This window comes from Scardinius erythrophthalmus, assembly GCF_964197995.2.
Source record: "Scardinius erythrophthalmus genome assembly, chromosome: 13".
NCBI classification, from domain to species: domain Eukaryota; kingdom Metazoa; phylum Chordata; class Actinopteri; order Cypriniformes; family Leuciscidae; genus Scardinius; species Scardinius erythrophthalmus.
In genome coordinates, this window is record NC_138233.1 from 10,745,702 (window position 1) to 10,765,681 (window position 19,980).

At 36.7% G+C, this 19,980-nt stretch overlaps 1 protein-coding gene across 2 annotated transcripts; it reads left to right on the plus strand.

The window, feature by feature from the left end:
* Positions 1-267: 267 nt before the first annotated feature.
* cnot6b (CCR4-NOT transcription complex, subunit 6b) lies at positions 268-11,850 on the plus strand. Of its 2 annotated transcripts, none has more exons than XM_081383103.1 (12): positions 268-485; positions 1,587-1,708; positions 1,841-2,027; positions 2,365-2,450; positions 2,542-2,646; positions 5,456-5,524; positions 5,614-5,771; positions 6,150-6,304; positions 6,426-6,580; positions 6,968-7,186; positions 8,548-8,750; positions 9,137-11,850. In XM_081383103.1, exons 2-12 carry the CDS (start codon positions 1,597-1,599, stop codon positions 9,347-9,349), a joined length of 1,662 nt encoding a protein of 553 aa, XP_081239229.1. In that variant the 5' UTR covers positions 268-485; positions 1,587-1,596; the 3' UTR covers positions 9,350-11,850. The 2 variants fall into 2 exon arrangements, with proteins under 2 accessions (XP_081239229.1, XP_081239230.1); XM_081383104.1 differs by having other exon boundaries at positions 6,971-7,186.
* The last annotated feature ends 8,130 nt before the right edge of the window (positions 11,851-19,980 follow it).

Here is a 19,980-nt window from a genome sequence, read left to right on the forward strand (position 1 = left end):
GCAGACATAAAATAATAACTTTATATGGTTTTGTGTGCGAAAAGGAATAGTTTTCCCAAATTTTGGCTACCCAGATCATCATGTATTCTCTCTCGTGTTAACAGTAAGTAAATAAGTAAATGTTTTATAAAATTGGAAAATCCGTCATGTTAAGTTCAGTTTGATTTTAAAACATGTTTCCAAAACACCTGACGACATTATTACAAATGAAATGGTAGAATGACTGTCAAATGCTATTGAGCTGCATCCTAGACAGCATGTTTGAGCACCACAGGTGCGTTCTAGGGAGGCAGCTCATTAGGGGTTGAGACTTGAGACATGAACAGCATGACATGGGCACATGGACCCTTGTTTTGGGCAGCTGCACAAAAATCCTCCGCCATGATGCTGCGCTGCTTCCCGTATCTGCAAAGCCGACACGAACGAATGAATTAAAGCCTCAGCGAGACAAACAACTGACTTCAGGAGTTGGTATGCTATTGGAGGTAATTCTGAAAGACAATTTGCAAAGATTTGCTGTTCCGAGTTCCGGTTTGGGCTTGTTTCCAAGTTAGCTATAGCTACACTAATTAGCTTCTCTCTGTTCATTTAAAGAGAATGCAATTTAATAAAAGTGTAATTGTTTTAAAAACAAATGTGCACAGTATTTCCCAAATATCAGTGTATTAAACACATGTTAGAGAAATGTATATCTTTTAGAGTGTTGAATCTTAAGTAGCCTGTGGCTAATGCTGATACTGATAGCAAACCAGGTTAGCTGTGGTAAAATGTTTGTTTTTAAACAGGCATTGTGTGCTTATTATTTCAAACGCGTGTGATTAACATGATGTTTCATGTTATGTCACTCTGTGGAAGCTGCGTTTTAAAATATTGATAAGTTTAACTGGGGCATTAACATAGCATCGAGCTAACTTAGTTGTTTGTTAGCTTGCGTTCTTTGTGGCATGTCTTTGGTCTTCTTTGACATGTATGAAATTATCTAATTATGACGATTAAATATTATTAGACATGTTGCTTATCTAATTAGTGTTGTAGCGTGTGTAACAGGTGTGTTTTGTTCTTGTAAGGAGCTAACTTAACTTAGTTGTTGACAAGTTGCGTTTGTTTTGACAGTTAGCGATGTCATTTAGCTGCCTGTTTATTTATTAGGCTGCTTTTTAATTAACTTATTACCTAAACAAAGGTAAGACGAAAATTTGTGGAAAACAAAGGACTGTGCTTAACCTTTTGAGCTGTCGAATTTCTTGGGCTGCTGTCATATGATGCAGCCTAGATCGGCAGCTCGTAAAGTTTTGAGACAAACAAAATGTTTGGTCTTATCTGAATTATTGAATCTAACTCGTGACTCGTTATCTTGGCTAATCTTATTTCATATAGCCTTTAAAGTCTAACTATATTTATTTACAGACGAGTTGTGTGTGTGCATATATGTGTATGTATGTATATATATATATATATATATATATATATATATATATATATATATATATATATATATATATATATATATATATATAAAAACATGCTTTAAGATGGCATATTGTTTTCTTGTTATATAAATCTGATTATGTATTTGTCCCACACAGTGCTCTAGGGATGCCCAAGGAGAAATATGACCCGCTTGATTCCAGGCGGATGTACACTATAATGTCCAGTGAGGAGGCAAACAGTGGGAAAAAATCCATTTGGGATGGGCTTGAAATAACTGGTATGTGTCTTGAATTAAATCCTCTGATTGATATCTATTTAGATTAACTCACTTCAGATCACTTCTACAATGGAAGTGAAACCAATTAAAGAGAGATCTTTTTATTAATATTCATATCTGTTTCTGTCTCAGGTAATGTTCGGAGTCTCAGCTCGGGCCTTTGGTCACTCACACACCTCACTGCTTTGCACCTCGGTGACAACTCCCTGTCACGCGTCCCACCTGAAATTGCCAAGCTGCACAACCTTGTGTTCTTGGACCTGTCGTCCAATAAAATCAGGAGCCTGCCAGCAGAGCTTGGCAACATGGTGTCTCTCAGGTGAACTACTTGGAGCAAAAGCTGTGTTATTCTCTCCATGGATCATTTGTTCCATTTAATGTGTTTGCAATACAGAGGGAAAAAAGGAAAAACGTTCTTATGACCGCACTTGATGAAACTAGATCACTCCTAACACGGTTTCCACAGTCATGGGAATGCCAGGATGATTAAAAAAATAATAATAATTGGTTGTGACATATGACATGAAAATCATGGTAATACATTGGTCAATAGGTTTTATTCAGAAGTTTTTATTGTTATTGTGTTTTTAATCTAGCATTAAGCGCACAGCTGATTAGTTTATTGGTCGTTAACATTCTTTTTCTGTTTTCCACAGGGAACTGCTTTTAAATAACAACCAGTTGCGGGTTCTGCCTTTTGAATTGGGGAAACTGTTTCAATTACAAACACTGGGGTTGAAAGGTGAGTGTCATTGTTCTGGGGATTGCAACATCTTGAGATCATCACTTTGTAGTGAAGGTTTCCTACTGACTGTTTGTTTGTGTCTCTGCAGGCAATCCACTCACTCAAGAGATTATGAGCCTCTACCAGGAGCCAGATGGCACCCGGCGACTGCTGAACTACCTTTTGGACAATCTAGCCGGTGCTATTAAACGCAGTAGGTGTCTCGGACAAATGAACTGTTTAAAATCTGTAGGGCTAGTCCGAAATACCATTTTTTTTTTTTTTTTTTTTTTTAGCTTCGAAGCTTCGGTAGCAATCAACACCCAATATTCAAAGTTTCGGAGAGAAATAAAAAAAATAAACAAGGCTTAAACATCCATTTCGTAACAGACATGCGTGTTTATTTGAGCAGTTCCGTCAATGAAACAACACACTAAAGCATTAAAAATAAATATCAGTAAATAAAGGTAACTTAAATAATATAATTAATAGGGGTGTAAGAAAAAATCGATACACTTGAGTATCGCAATATTTTATTTTGCAATACTGTATCGATTTTTTTTTTTTTACGTCCAAAAATATTCATGGTAAGACCGTAAGACAGTGGTTCACGTTTATGTTGTTTAAATCCCTACCACTAGATAGCTAAGCTGAGACGCACCACTAGTGTCCTCGCCAGGCTTGCCTATAACGGTGCGTGTCCACTGGACATTTTAGGATTGACAGCGGACCGGAGAAAGCTTTGAGAGCGACCGAGAGCGTAAAAAAGTTGGGCAGTTCTCGACTTTATACAAATATCAAGTGAAAAACGCAGTCGGTAGCCAATTGCTGTGAGGTTCGGGGTGTGACGTCTGTCTTGAGAGTTTAAACATATGCAGATTGTGCCAGAGTTTATGCTGGATTTAGTGCGTAAATCATTTTGTTTACAAATTAGACGTTGTGCAGTTGTTATGTTAAATATTTCATTTTGGATGTGTTTATCGTGATTATATTGGCTGGTTTTATAAAAGTTTATACAATTGAAAGGATATCTTTGCTTGGTGCATTTGGAAACAAAGCTTGTCTATTTCTAAATGTAATCGCGTGCATCGTTCACACCAAACGCGAATAGAGCGTCTGGCGCGAGTGATTTCAATGTTAAGTCAATGCAAAGACGCGTTTACGCGTGTCTGGAGGTCTTGCAGCACGAATGAGTCGTTTAGCGTGGCGCGGTTCGCCTCATTCGCGCGTCCAGTTCTTTTAAAATCTTTTATCACATAAAACTTTATTTCAATATATGACACATTCATTTTGTTCACTTTCATCCACTTTCATTCATTTTCGTCCAGTTCACGTTGTTGTTTTGTATTGTGACAGGGGCTATGTACCTATTTTCTTTTGAGCATATAAAAATTTGCTCACTAAGAACCTGTGAACCACAATCCCAAACTGGCAGTTTGATTTTCTGTGTACTGAATTGTTTACCTAAAGTAAACTTCTTTGACTTTTATGCACATCATGTCTTTTTTTAATATATTTTACTTTAAAAAAAATCCCAATATATCGCCTTATGCACAGTATCGAAATATATTGCAATATATTGAATCGTGACCCATGTATCGTATCGCCAGATTCTTGCCAATACACAGCCCTAAAAAGTTAAATATTTAAAAAATATCCGTTTTTATATTTCCACACAAAGACGCGTGATATAGCCTAAGCCTACCGCTCTGCGCTTTGAGAGGGATGTGGGACACGAACAAGAAAGAGACCATCTTTCTAATATCTTCATGTTTTCTACTTGTTGTAAAATGTCTGAAGAGCGAATTTTATCTTCCACAAGGGCAAGACATTTAGGCTGTTTGATTTTGTGCTGCCAGAGAAAGCGAAACTCAAATCACCCGCGTGTGTGAAACGCGCTTGACAAATAAACTTGACGCGCCTTACCAATTCTAATAACAAGCAAAAACTAAAAGTAAAAAATTAGACTACCTGTCCTACAGCAGTTTTTCTACTTTACCACAGTAAAGAATGTGAATATAATAGGCCTAATTAAATGCGAACCAAAGGAAGAAACATTTATAATTCCCAGCGAAAACGGGGATTATAGACGTGAGTGAAGATTTGGGAGAAATAGATTTGGGAGTGAAGATTTGGGAAAATAAATAAAAGTAAAAAGGCTAATACATTTTGTTTCTATTATTCTATTTTCCACAATGTCAAAGCAACGCAGCTTAACCCAAAATACAAGCTCATGCAGTTGTGCGCTCTAGACAGAGAATACTCCAGTTCCAGGGAACACTTAGTAGGCTAAGAAGCAAATATATTTATTAAGTATAATGAGGTTGGGCTCCTTCAACTGTCCATTTTAATAAAAACGGATAAAGATTTTATAGTGTAAACATATTCAAGCGTGAATGAGAACTGTTTCGAGAGGGATGCCAGGTGTGAGGGGAAAAAAAGAATATTCAAATCCCAAAATTTAGAATCGAATACCAACCCACTGATCCAGCCCTAAAGATCTGTCCATGTCTGTTTTTTCCCTCTACATTTTCTCTCTAAAATTACTGTAGTATCATGGACTGTTATCCATGTTTTACAGTATTCACTGTTAGTGCTGAGCGATTATGTCAAATATTCACAATATCTTCATGAAGCTCTTGTTGATGATTTAATGCACAATCAAAAAGTCTAAATATCAAAATACTATTACAATGTAAAATAACTGATTTCAATTTTAATATATTTTAAAATTGAATTTATTCCTGTAAAGGCAAAGCTGAATTTTCAGCATCATTTCTCCAGCGTCACATGATCCTTCAGAAATCATTTTAATATGTAAATTTCTTTTAATTTTGCACAACAGTTCTTTTGTTTTAAGCCCGTTTAAATGCTGATACAATTGATTTCTAAATTGTGATTCAACTGAAAAATCAAAAACCATTGTAGAATTGCACAGCTGTTTTTTTTTCTTTTCTTTTTTCTTACCTTTACAGATTAAATTCAAATTATTGTCCTGAAATGCATGTACTTTGCCTTCACAGTCCCAACAGAGCAACCTCCATCCAGATCCTGGATTGTGCTGCAGGAGCCTGAAAGGACGAGACCAACAGGTAGATGTTTCTTGAAAACCGTAGAAACATAATTTGAAACCTGAGGACACTTTGCCTGATATTTTGCTCTATCCTCTTTGCTTCACCAGCCCTGTTAACTGTAATGTGCTACAACGTGCTGTGTGAAAAGTACGCCACACGCCAGCTTTATGGCTACTGCCCATCCTGGGCCCTTAATTGGAGCTACAGGAAAAAGTCCATTATGCAGGAGATCCTCAGCTGCAATGCAGATATTATCAGTTTACAGGTATAAAGAACTTATGCAAGCCCAGGGGTACTCAAATTTACGTAACTTGTGGTTGCTTTTTAGTTTTAGAGCACCATGTGCAGTAAATTACAGCAATGTCTCAGAATAGACAAAAATGCAGTATTTAAAATGTATCTTAACTGTAATTTTTTTTTTTCAATACTTGCATTTTCTTCACATAATAATCCACTGATAACCTTCTGGTGTATTTGAGAATGCCTCTCCTAATAGATGAAGTGTTCTCCCTGTGTTTTGTTTCTTTAAAGGTCACTTTTTTTTTTAGCTCAGTGATGCACAACAGGTAGCTGTGAATAGTCAATGGGTTTACCCCGACAGCACTGTTTGTCAGAGTCACTTAGTCTGATGTTTCATGCACAGGAAGTGGAGACGGAACAGTATTATAACTACTTCCTTGTGGAGCTGAGTAAACGGGGGTATGATGGATTCTTCAGCCCAAAATCCCGGGCCAGAACCATGTCTGAATCGGACAGGAAACATGTAGATGGATGTGCAATATTCTACAAGACTGAAAAGTGAGTAAAGTAACACTCAAGTGTTGAGAAGTGTGGTGTAAGACTCTGTCTGACAGATTTGTTTCAATGTTGTTTTGAATGAAAACATGGAACCAGATTTGTTTTTGTTTTTTGCTTTTAGGTTTAGCATGGTGCAGAAACACACAGTAGAATTTAACCAGCTGGCTATGGCCAATTCAGAGGGCTCAGAGGCTATGCTGAATCGGGTCATGACCAAAGACAACATTGGTGTGGCTGCATTGCTGGAGCTAAAGAATGAGTTAATAGAGGTGCCATGTGAGTATCTGCATGATACCCCCCCATTCATGACAATTGAGCAACCTTTTTCCCACATAAATGGAATTTAAAGAAATAGTATTGCCTTGAAATGTTACTATAATACAGTAAAAAAAAAAAAAAGAGAAAGAAATTAATACTGTTACACAAAGTTGATTAAAAGTGACGTTAATGATTTTTACATTGTTACAAAAACATTTTTTTTTAAATAAATGCTGTTCCTGAACTTTCTTTTCATCAAAGAATCTGCTTTCCAAAATTTTTTAAAAAAAGTTTTCAACACACTGAAGACTGAAAATTCAGTGCAATGCCATGTTAATTTCTTAATGCAAAATATAAAGTCCTATTTCCACATTTCACAAACAGCCTTTTCCCCCCTTCCTACAGCAGGTATGGAGAAACAGCTCCTACTAGTGGCTAATGCTCACATGCACTGGGACCCAGAATACTCTGACGTGAAGCTGGTGCAGACCATGATGTTCCTGTCCGAGGTGAAGAATATCATAGACAAGGCCTCCCGCAGTCTGAAGCTCTCCTCTGTGTCTGGAGAAACCAACACCATCCCTTTAGTGCTGTGTGCTGACCTCAACTCACTTCCTGACTCAGGTAAGCCTTCTTAAAGGGTCATTTCACCCATTTGAACATTGTTTTTTATTTAAAGTGGGTCATATATGTAGTCGAAATGTAAAATAATTTTTGAATTTGGTGCCTTCGTGACCGAGAAAAGACAAAAAATAACTTCAGAACGCATTTGTATGAAAGACAACAACTCCCACAATGCACCACATTGCACAGCTCTGCAAGCCACTCCCACTAATCCAGAAAGCGCATATCTGCCTATAAGAGAAATCACTCTTCCGTCTACAAGGCTAGCTACTACCAGAGCTTGAAATTCATTTCACATTCACACAAAATGTCTAGTTAGTTGGCGAACTCATATAGTGCATTACTCCTCGTTTGTATTTCTTTTGAAAAGGTGAATTATTGCATGGTACCTGGATGTTCAGTCAGAACATAAATGCGGTGCGAAACTAGGATAGTTCTCAACACAAACGTCCGTGTCCTCGTCTGATTCAGAGATTTCGTCCAGGAGAAATTGTCATCGTTGAAATTCTTTGCCGCAGACGGACTCTATCTCTGTGTTCGTAGCGGTTCGTAGCTGCATAGTGAGATCACCGGCGCCACCAGTCCGCCCTAACTCGAGCCAGTCCGGGCTCCTCGTCCGCGGCAGGCAGGTCTTCTGCCTCGGCTGCTCTTCGCTATAATGCGGCTTGTAAAGGTAGCCACAAACACCTGATTCAAGCATCAGACTTCCGAAATCCTCTTCTTCTATATCATATTGAGCACTCTCCTCCGCTATTGTCATAACTTTACATCTGTCTCCACAGCGCCTGTTAGCTTAGCTTCAAACAAGATGGAGGATATTGCTTTCAGTTTCAGAGAGTAAAGTCCCACCCACTTATCTGTAATAGGTCTGTAGCGTGAGCGCGCCCCACCCTGGGAAAGATGAGAAACTAGTGTCTGTAGTCTTAACAGAAATCCCCCCCTCTAACACTTCCTCCTACAATGACGCAAAATGACGATTTTTGCGTCATTGTAGGAGGAAGTGTAAGAGGTAAATAACAGATTTCTCCCGTCTCAGGGGAAAATGAGAGAGTGTTGCACGACCATTCAATAGTATGACTGGGTTTCTAACAATGCAAAGCTTAATGCAAATGGGTGAAGTGTCCCTTTAAAGCCAGTCTCATTTTCTCATTTGTGTTGTTAAAAGTGTGTTTTTGAGTCCTATAATAAATTGACTCATGTGAGTTTGACAAAATTATGTACAAATGCTATAAAAAAAGCATACTACAAAATAAGACCAATGACAAAGTAAATTAGATTGATTTTTGATTTCATGTCCTTAAACCATCTGTTTAATAGTTGTGTCTGTAGACATGTTTAATGAGTTTCGGTTCTGATTGTAGGTGTCGTGGAGTACCTGAGCACAGGTGGGGTGGACTGCACACACAAAGACTTCAAGGAGCTGCGCTACAGCGACAGTCTGACCAACTTCAACTGCAACGGCAAGATCAACACATCTAGCGAAAGGATCACGCATGGTTTCAAGTTGAAGAGTGCCTACGAGAATGGGCTCATGCCTTACACCAATTACACTTTTGACTTCAAGGTAAGTACAGTGAGCTAAATAAAGTTACCGCCATTGTTCCGAGTTTACAACTAGTTATGTCAAAAGTATCAATACTAAGATGATGATTATTTACTATAAAATGATGTATTGATACAACTTTGTCTTTTTAAACTGTGTCATTAGCACCCATTTCCGTATCTGAAACTCTAGGTCCAAAATCTCACCCTCCAAACAGGGGTGGATGTATTGATATTGACTAGCGTTTCATTTTGTTAACTTGACATGCATGCAGTGTCATGTCGTGCCATTTCTTGCTCTGCCATGTGCGGTAACATAACAGATGAACAGCAGAAAGAATGAAAACAGCTCTTGTTGTGTGCTTCAACTGTGTGTGCTCACAACTCCCTTTTTTAAACCCAATTTAGGGTGTCATTGACTACATCTTCTACTCAAGGCCACAACTGAGCTTGCTGGGTGTCCTCGGGCCTTTGGACACAAACTGGCTCTTGGATAACAATATCAGTGGTTGCCCACACCCTCACATCCCCTCAGATCACTTCTCCCTGTTTGCACAACTGGAGTTGGTCCTGCCTTATCCTCCCCCTCTTAATGGGATCCACTTACCTGGACACAGGTAGTGAGCCCTCCCGGGCACTAGTGGCGCTGCAGAGTCCCAACTCTTATAAGTTTTTTGAAAACGATAAAACCTCTAAGCTGTTTCTTTTTTTATATATATATATGTGTATATGTATGTGTGTGTAATGTGTATATATACATATATATTTTTTTCTCTTGTACCTTTATTAATTTTTAGGGTCCAACATGTTCCAATTTGTCAGAGTTTTTTCCTCTTCTATTTGTTAAGCTATAGATTATTTTTTTATTTTTTTGAATCAATCCCTCCCATAAGCTGATATATTATCATCATTTTTTTTTTTTTTATTGTTGGACATAGCTTGTGTGCATGCAATGTATCAACTGTAAGATGAGGCTAAGACTTGGTCACACACTCAAAGGGATTGCAGATTGTTTTAGTTCCTTTTATGGTCAGATATTAATACTATAACCAGCCGTTATTATATTTCTGCAAATAAGCATTAACCAATTTCTTCATGAATTCAGCCTCAATTTAAACACTTTTTTTTTTTTTTTTTAAGTTGACATTCCAATGAACAGAGACATTAATTTCAGACACTTACATAATTCGCCTTTGGATGAGTGACCAATGTTTTGTGCAGACCAAACTCAGTAAGTAAAATTTGTCCCCAACCGGGAAAGAGAATGGAACCCCAAAAGCTTTTCCACTTGCGCGGTGCTGAAACTCGCTCTACATCGGTGCTTCATCTCCTGATGTTTTAATCTTCCATCAATGGTGCAATATTCAGAACGCTCTATACGTTCTAAGCGAGTGCACTGTTACGGAATGTTTTTACACGCTTATATAATGTAAAAAAAAAAAAGCATTTATTTGTCTTTCTCTCTCCCTCAGATGGGAGTTGGAATGGTTTGAGCTTAATATGTAAACCAAATTATTTTAGAGGTCTCGATTCAGCGGCACTGCTTTTTGCGCACTATTGTTTTAACCAGTTCTATGGGGGTAGGCTCTTTGTACGACAGGCTATGTGAATAATATAAACTGCGCTTGATATCACTGTGGTTATAAAAGGGACATTTTTATTAGAAAGGGAGGTTTTATATAAGGGAGTCTTTTAACCAGCGAATTGTCACTATATTAGGTTGAAAAGGATTTCCCATACCTTTTTATCCTCTCATTACACACGTCTTCGAAAGATCTGTAGCACTGTTCTTGAGGCTAGTAATGTTCCGACCTAGCCGTTACCACCCCCTACATTGTATCAGAGGGGTTCTCCCAGGTCTTTGTACAAAATGTAATTGAATATATTAACAGAAAAACTTAGGCTTGACTTGATTGTATATGAGCCACATTCAAGAATATTATTTTTTTTTAATTTTATTAAATGTTCTTTTGTACTAAGAATAAATTATGATCCAAATTCAGAAAAATAAGATTGTGTTGTAAGCTACATTTTTATAAAAAAAAATAATCAAAAAACTTACCAGCTTGTATAAAAGACAAAGAGGTTGTTCCTGGTTCTCACTGCCATACTTTTGCACTCATCGCTCATTTTGCACTTTTTTTATTTTCTTTTGTAACTTTCAGAGTACATGCTTTTCTTGTCCATTCAATCATTCATCTCGAACTATTTTTTCAGTGTCTTGGTGCTGTATATGTAAAGGGAGTGGAGTTGCGAAGCTCCGTAACATGCCATCTGTCTATGTGAAGTCAAGTCAGTAACACTTCTGCCATTCCTTTATATATAGTGCAACTGTGTTTCTGTTTTGCACAACTCCACCTGCAACAACCTGTCTTGAAAAAAAACCCTTTACTATTGTTGTGGTGGAAATTTTATGTAGTTTATTTTTCGGATTGCATCATGCTATCAGTGCATCTTCATCTTCTTGAGGTCTAAGAGTCTCAAGAAATCAGGTATAAGACATTTATTTTTGCTTCAAGAATGTTTTGAATGCTAAAGTAAACTTTTGCAACACACATTTTAAAGTCAAGACTGTGTATACATTTCCATATTTACATCTGTCTAGAATCGGTTTTAAATGGCCATAATCTTTCCTGTTTAGTGCCAGCTTGATACACATTCTTCTGAAGCCAATTGTAAAAGTTAGATTATCCTCTTATGGTACTTCACGTGGCATTTTTAATTTTGAAACTATCTTCCTAACCTAGTTCTGAGCCTTTGGACCAAATTATCATCTCTAAGACTTGTAAAGGATGTCTGGCAGTGGTCTGATTGTGGTTAGATGTTTAGCACTTAATTTATTTTGTTCCACTAAACTGATGTCAGCATGACCGTCACACGTTCAACATGTCACGATTCAGTTTCTTTCAACAATGCACCAGTATCGTTTTTACGTCTTGCTTTATTTTAGCAGTAAGAACCAGAGCAGTCTTCTGTTATTCGGGGCCTCTTCACAATATTTCTTTAGTTCTTTGTTTTGTCTTGTCTTAAGTGACCATGAATTGTTAATGGTATTATAGTAGAAATGAGATTAGCTTTTTGTAAAATGTGAATAAAATGTGCATTGAATATTTCCTTTCTACAAAACAAATGAGTTGTGTGGTGTGTGTATAATGCATTCTCCTGTATTATTGGTGTCTCTTTTTAATGATCTGTTTCGCATTGCTTATTGGTCCTATAACAAATTTGCTCCTCTGATTGAAGTAGGTGCCCAGAGATGGATAATGTTAAATCTGTAGGGCATCCTGCTTTGAGAGTAGACAAGTTTCCGTGCAGTTTAATGTCATGATGGAGAGCAGTTTGACATCAGTGGCCAGTTGCATAAACTTAGCCAGATTTAAGACTGTCTTAAGAACTAATTTGACACACTAGCAATTAGTCAAAAGGTAATCAATGTTACTTTTCTGATTCGAATTAGACCAATCGACCTATTTATGTAACTGACATTAAAAAGTTAGGACCAAAGGACTAAGCAGGACGAAGTTAGGACTAAGCAGGACGAAGTTAGGACTAAGCAGTTTATGCAACCGGCCCCAGGTGTTATCGGAGATGGTGTCTCGCTTACATAAACTGTATGGTTAAGTATTAGACTTATTAAATATCGGTGCATTTCATAATAAGTGGTTGTACCTGACATTGCCGCTTAAAGTGATCGAAGTAACAGAATAGGTAATGGAGGCTAAATTGAAAGACCCATGTTAAATTGATTTAATTCATCTTTCCCAAACAAAGACCTTAAATGTCAATGTATTTTTTTAATTAGTACACATCCAACATCTACGCTTAAACTAGTGAGAAACTGCAAATTATAATCAAATCTTTCTTTACTGTCCTCTTATTTTCCAGTACCTCTTGCCTTCCTCCTGCTTTATCCTTTATATTATAACAGATCTTTTCCAGCCTTTGTTTTTGATACTAAAAACCTGCTGCAATAAAATTGATAGATTAGCTGGGCTGTTTTAGTTTTTACCTACCGTGCGTTTCATAGAGGCCAGTGACTTTTTATTGTAGTTTCTCTTTGACTAACACTGTACTTACTGTCATGAGCCATTATGTAGTACATGGGATCAACTCTTGTTTACCATTCAAGATAATGCCAGCAGAGATACACACTCATAAAAAAAGAAAAAGAAAAGCTTTCATGATATTCAATGAATGTTCGGTCTCTAATAAAACCCAAAAAAGGCAGCTCTTCTCAGAAAAAATCTCTGGAAAAGAATGGTAAGCAACTTTTTTCTGTCTTTTCTCTGTATTTTTAGTTTAAGAGATCTGTACATAGAAGTTCCTTTACAGTAATGTATTTTCCTATATGGTTGATAATAAATTCTTTCTGCTTTATGACCTGTTGTATTTTCTTCAAATCTGCCACTTTGTACCTTTTGATGAATGTGCAAAATGTGATCATTTAAATGCAGTGTTCAGTATGCTACTTTCAGCTTAATGCTTTATTATTATTATTATTATTATTATTATTATTATTATTATTATTATTATTATTTTTCTGGCACTTTTAGTAGTGACTTTTAGGTTTCTTCTCTTTAAGAGGCTTAGTGAGGTATTATCCACAAGGTGGTGCCATGTGAACAGATTGACCGTAACAGGCCACAACCACACATCCAAGAGTTACAAATATGAGCTGAGAACACAAAACGGTCTTTAGGGTTTAACAACTAAATGGCTCTTAGCAACACTGGTGCTGATTCATGAACATCTTTTCTCAGTGGACCGTTGCTTATTCTTGTAAACATTACTTTTGGACAGAATGATAACACTGAAGTCAGAACAGTGGAGGATTTCTTAGCAATCTTGTGTGGTGTTAATTTTTATAGCTTTTTTCTTATAGTCATAGGCTTGATGTTCTTTGAATATAGTCAGTTTTCCTTGATTTCCTATTGTCCATTTTACTTTTACAGAAATATAAGTTTTGTCAATAAAATTAATTTTAATAAAAATATTGTGCTATGACAAAAATGTGTCAGACTGTAACAGTCTAAAACTAAATTAATGAATTACTTTCAATTTTAAATGCATGTATTGTAACAACATCGTTTTTGAAAACCTATGAAACCTATCATTTAAAGGGGTCCTGTTATACTTTTTTACGAAGTCTTTGGGTCTGTTTTTAGGGTGTACTAGAATGTTTTCATGCTTGATTGTTAAAACAAAAAACACATTATTTTTCACATATTTTTACATATTACAGTTCTTCTCTCCCCAGTCTGGTTGAACTTTGCTTTCAATGAAGCCCCTCCTTCTGAAATACGAAATGTGCTGTGATTGGTTAGCTGTTTTTTTTTTCTTTGAAGTTTGCCATGTACTGTACCAAATTAACTGACATTGAATCGAAATCTAATCAAATTTGACAGCCTTAGTGTCAATAAATGTGCTTTTTTTATGTGATTTTGTCTTTTCCCTTTTTTTCTTGAGTGTACCAGAATTTACATGTTGAAAATCACAATTTTCTTCTAAGGGGTAATGCCCCAAAACCCCATACAGGAATTTAATTTATTTACATTTCACCTTTTTCACCTCTTGTGAGTTTTCCGGTCTGTATATTCCGGACCTGTTCAAATAACTTGGGACACTAAAGAGACCTTTCTACTGGCTCTGAAAACCAGATGCCCAAGCCCCTGATCAACTCTGTGAACATGCCATAGTCCTGCTGCAGAGAGACATGAGGACTGCAGATATGGCCAGAGCAATAAACTGCAATGTTTGTATTGTAATATAAGACACCTAAGACAGTGCTACCGGGAGACAGGAGCGACAGCTGATCATCCTTGTATTGCCAAACCACGTGTCCCAGCAGATGTGTTTGAGAATTTGCAAGTACCTTGGTGAAAGAGAGGAGTAACATTTCACAGCAAGAACTGGCAGATCTGGTGCCGTCCATGAAGATGAGAGACTCTGTAGTTCTTAAAGCAGCTGCTGGACACACCACATACTGACAACTTTTGATATTGACCCCTGCTCTGTTCAGGGACTCATTCCATTTCTGTTCACCAAACATCTGTGAAATTTGTTGAGTTTATGTCTAAGTTGTTTAATCTTTTTATAGTAATACAATATATCTGTTGAAAATGGGAGGACACACACACACACACACACACACACACATATATATATATATACAGATATACTGTATACTGTATGAAGAGTTCAGATGCAAAAGCCTCTAAGTGCCAGCTGCAATTTTCTTCTAGAATGATAATTTTTATCAAGCTTGTATATTTAAGTTCAGTAATTTCACTTAAATGACAATTAATAGGTCATTTTTATTGCCATTTAAGTGAAGTTACTGAATTTAATACAAGTTTGATAAAAAAATAATCATTCGAAAATTTCAGATGACACTTAGAGGCTTTTGCATCTGAACTCTTCATATAGCCTATATATATATATATATATATATATATATATATATATATATATATATATATATATATAGATAGATAGATATATATATATATATAGATATATATATATATAGATATATATCCTAAAAACAATGGCTTAGGGTGGCAATGCTTTCTGCTATCCTTGCAGATGCACACTTTTTTTCATTCATGGCAGTTTCAAAGCATTACATTTTTTACTTTTTTCAAGCAGGTTCCTGTGCTACGCTGGAAGAAAAACTGTTGTAGGATTTACTTTGAAACAATTTTCACTCCATAATTGCTAGTAAATTTCAATGGAAAGTAACACATTACATTAAACATGAAATCTAGAAGTTTTATTTACTTTAATGCTTGTTTGCTTTGCTTCCTCTTCAGCTGCAATCCGTCTGCACCGTATAGAGTGAATAGTCTGCATGCCGATGGAAAAATGCCTCTTTACCTGCTTGAAACCAGTACATGTCAAGTTAGTTAAATCACAAAATCAAATGCACCCCCTGGCTTGCCTCATGCCTTGTATCCAACCTGTGGCACCATGTGAATCAGGACTGCCTGAGGAGAATAAACTAACCCAAAATTACACACAGTTAAACTGCCCTGACAGCTGCTTAATAATCATGAAGGTTAAACAGAAAATCAGACACCATATCTAGCATATGAAGTATATGCATGCAAAATTTAACTCTGCAAATTTAGCCTACTGTTGTAATTGTCATGATTGTTGGAGCCAAATCCATTATCATTAAATAATAAAGTAAAGGCATGCTGGAGTTGCTTTGGTCTATTCCTGCAGACTTGTGTCTTCTGTTTTGGCTGTGCTATTCCAGGTCTTTCATCTCACCGCAGTATAGGCCTACATTGATGGTTGGAGAGTCCAGTGTTTGGGTTTGTCGGTTATTGACGTGGCAGAGTTCAAAATCTTGATAAGTGTAAGCAGATGTGTCACGCCTGTTAGTGTCCTTTCTCTTTCCAAGGATTACAACAAGACCTGAACACAGTTCATGCAAAGGCCTGTGGAAAACATGACTGACGCTCTTTATAAGTGATCTACTGGTCTCAAAGTACTGCTTCAGACGTTAAGCAAACCACAAATGAGGCCAATAAGAATGAGAAGCCAAAGCTAACTTAGCTCTGATGTAGCTTAAAAACGAACAGCTTATTTACACTACTAGGGTCTAAAAAAAAAAAGAAAGAAAAAGAAATTAACTCTTTTATTCAGCAAGGATACAATAAATTGCTCAAAAATTAGAGTAAAGACATTTATAATGTGTTACAAAATGAAATTCTTTATAGTTTTTGAAGGAACATGTGACATGGAATAGCTGCTGAAAATTCAGCTTTGCCATCACAGGAATAAATTGTTAAATTAAATACATCAAAATAGAACCATACAATATTACAGTTTTTACTGTATTTTCTGATTAAATAAATCAAATAAAAAAACACATTTAAAGAGTCTTACTAACCCAAAACTTTTAAAAAGGTTGTTTTATTTGTTTGTGTCACATAAAGTAGCCTAATTTGTTGGTTAGTTCCATTTTCATGGACTTTGAGTTTGTTTATCATCAGTTTCCTTTTTCAAGTTTCCCGCTCTTATCAGTTACATTTAATTCTTTTAGTTCATTGTGTATAGTTCCTTGGTTTCCTGTTTATTGTAGGATATTGTTTGTATAGACATGTTGTTACACTATGTCAGATTATCTGAGTTTTTTTTTTATTTTTTTTTATTGGATACCTTTGGATTGGAACTTTTGACTCATCTTCGTCTTTGGACTGTGACAGTTTGTTGTTATTTATTTACGTGGTCTATATAGGATCTACTATGATATTAGATAGGCCTACAGCCTATAAAATATAATGAATTTCAAACCTGAACCAAACATATTTTTATTCAAAGATCAACATTCTGTCAGTCTTTAGTCTGCCACAAAAACAACAACATTAAAATCATGAACTCAAATGTCATTGCGAAAAAAAACAAAAAAACAATGACTGTAAATCAGACCTTGCTGTAGCCTAACGCTAATAAGCCAAATGCCAAAATTATGATTAGGCTACAACTAAATTGTCGGTCATTAAATAAGAAAACTAAATAATTGTGTAGATGATTTGCTTTGTGTAACCCGACATCAGACATTAGGCCGAAGTATTTTTTTTTTTTGCACAGTGCCGCGAACAATCAATCACTCCTTTACGACTGTCTGCCTGCACTTTCACTGTCCTCGCGGGCCGCGGCTGCTGCAACTTGCACTCGCTTATCAGTGCATATCTAAATTCGCGCTCAAAAAAAAAGAAAGAAAAAAAGATGCTGCAGCCAATGAGCAGCCGGCGGGGTCGCTGCAGGACGACTCAACCTCCACGGACAGTTTTTAATGTTTTATCCTATGGTTTTATCAGACAATAACTACTCAAGATGTTGCTTTAGTATAATTTTCGGTTTAGTTTAAACAGTTTAGATTTCGGGACTGTCCCGAATTTTTCGGGACGTCTGGTCACCCTATCGGCACCCCTTATTTTTCACAGGATTGTAAATGCAACACACATTTTTGTTCATTTACATTTATTAATTTTTAGCATTAAGTAATTTATGTGTAATAAACACTTTAAGTGGGCTATTAAAAGGTTATTTATATGTTAAATTATTTATATATATAAAAAAAAACATACACGCAGAGTGTGACGTCATATTGTGACAGTTGAAGTATGCGTAGAAAGAACTCGTCTGCTCTTCTCCTCAGCCCAAGATAAGTCCACCTTCGGGGTTGTGTAAGGTTGGTACGCAGTTTTTTTCTGTAGTCATTTGTATTTCCTGTTGCTGTGCTGGCTCTTTTATTGTATATGACACTGTAAACAGCTCAACAATCCTTTTATTTAAAGGCTTATTTTATGTTCCGTAGAACGGTCCGTTGCATTACGATTGCAAGCAGTAACGTTAGCCTAGTAGGCTATCATAATGTCAAAAATGTGATGTGCAGTCAAATGTTCCAGTGTGTATGCTGTTTAAACTAGTGTTCTCATCGATACGCGATTTGATGTTTTTATTGTAGATATTTTTTCTTATTCAAATGTGGTGCCCCCCCCCCCCAACTCACAATAACACAGCACCCCCAAGCCCAATTTAAAACATCTTCCCCCACCCCTTGACTGTTTAACAAGTGACTGTCATTGAATCATTCATTCATTCAACTAATTTTTAAAAAAATAAAATAATTCATTTAAATTATTTAAACATTTTATATAGACTTCAGCAATTAACATTTTGTCAGAATCTCTAAAACTCCAGTAAACACGTTATGTTTAGTTGTCTCTTCTGTTAAGAACCATGGGAGAATTGTTATCTCAATTTGGATTTTTTGTTCTTCCTCTAAATTTATCCAGAATCGTACAGCTCTAGGGTAAGTTTATAATCACTTGCAAACATCTAGTTTTTTCCCTCCAAACAATATTTAAAGGGCACCTATTATGCAAAATTCACTTTTACATGGTGTTTGAACATAAATGTGTGTTGGCAGTGTGTGAGCAAAACCACCCTAGAATGATAAAAATCCACCCAGTGTTTTTTTTACAATCTCAATAAATCATAAGCACTGTCTCAGAATGAGCTGTTCTAAGATTCTATGCAATGTGATGTAGAATTGCACAGGCCCCTCCCACGACTGTTGATTGACACTTCAGTTTGAGCATAGACCCGCCCTGAGTGAGCTGGACACAGAGTCCGCCATTGTTTCAATGCTTGAGCAGCTGTAGACAAGAATGTCTCCTAAGCGATTGAGGTGTTGTTGTTGGATGTAAGAATGAACATAGCAGTCTTCATTTACTCTCGTTGTTACTCGAGGATGGATCTGTACTGTTTGTGATCCAGCTTAGGCCTAAAAAAAAAATTTGTTTGGTTCCGGTTTCCGACCGACCCTGTCAATTTATGTGCGACCCAAATTTATTTTATGAGACTGGGGAAGAACGGTCTTTCACACATCGTTAATTAAATTACAGTTTCCTTTAAATGCTGTTTTACACTTAAAGGGGCTAAATGCAACTTTTCCCCCAAAATGAACGTAACAATAGCCTTTTTATTTGACCATGTATGACTCAAACATCTCCTGATGAGCATACTGACACCTTGTCAGCTCACAGTGGGTGCACCTATAAGCCTGTATCCTATTTTTCCTATTTTCTGTCGGGTCGGATTTTTCGCGCGCTGTCTGCGGATGTGACGTCAAGCGCGTTCATGTTAAACGTTTCAGATCACTCTGCCACCACCGCTAGTCAGCAAACAAACTTAGTTTCTCAAACAATATATGTATTTGACTGTTCTTACCTCTGTAAACATAATGTAGACTTCTTTGCAGCGGATGACTTGTGAAGTGTGCACTTACGAGAGCGAGCAGAAAGGAAGAGCAGTTCCGTTTTTTGGCCACAGGTGTCAGTCGCGAGTTTAAATTTCAGAAAAACGCATATAGCCCCTTTAAGTAATCCGTTAAAAACCATTAAGTATTGCATCAAAACCCTTTAACTGTCAATTCCTAAAGTGAGCTATAACTTAAGGTTTGGAAATCGTAACATTAAGAGGGGGGGGGGGGGGGTCAACAATATATCGCGGAACAGAGAGGGCACTGACAACACATGCTGACAGACAGGACATAGTTAACATTACCAGCTTACTTTTAATATGAAACAAAGTCTCATTTGGTTATTTCACCTTTCAAATGTGGTCATTTTTTAAAGAAATGTAAACAATAAATACCGTTTTGTGGCTCTTGAATGTGTCGAACAGATCGCTGTAAGTTAGATCATCAGTTAAAACTAACTGATCGTCTCTTG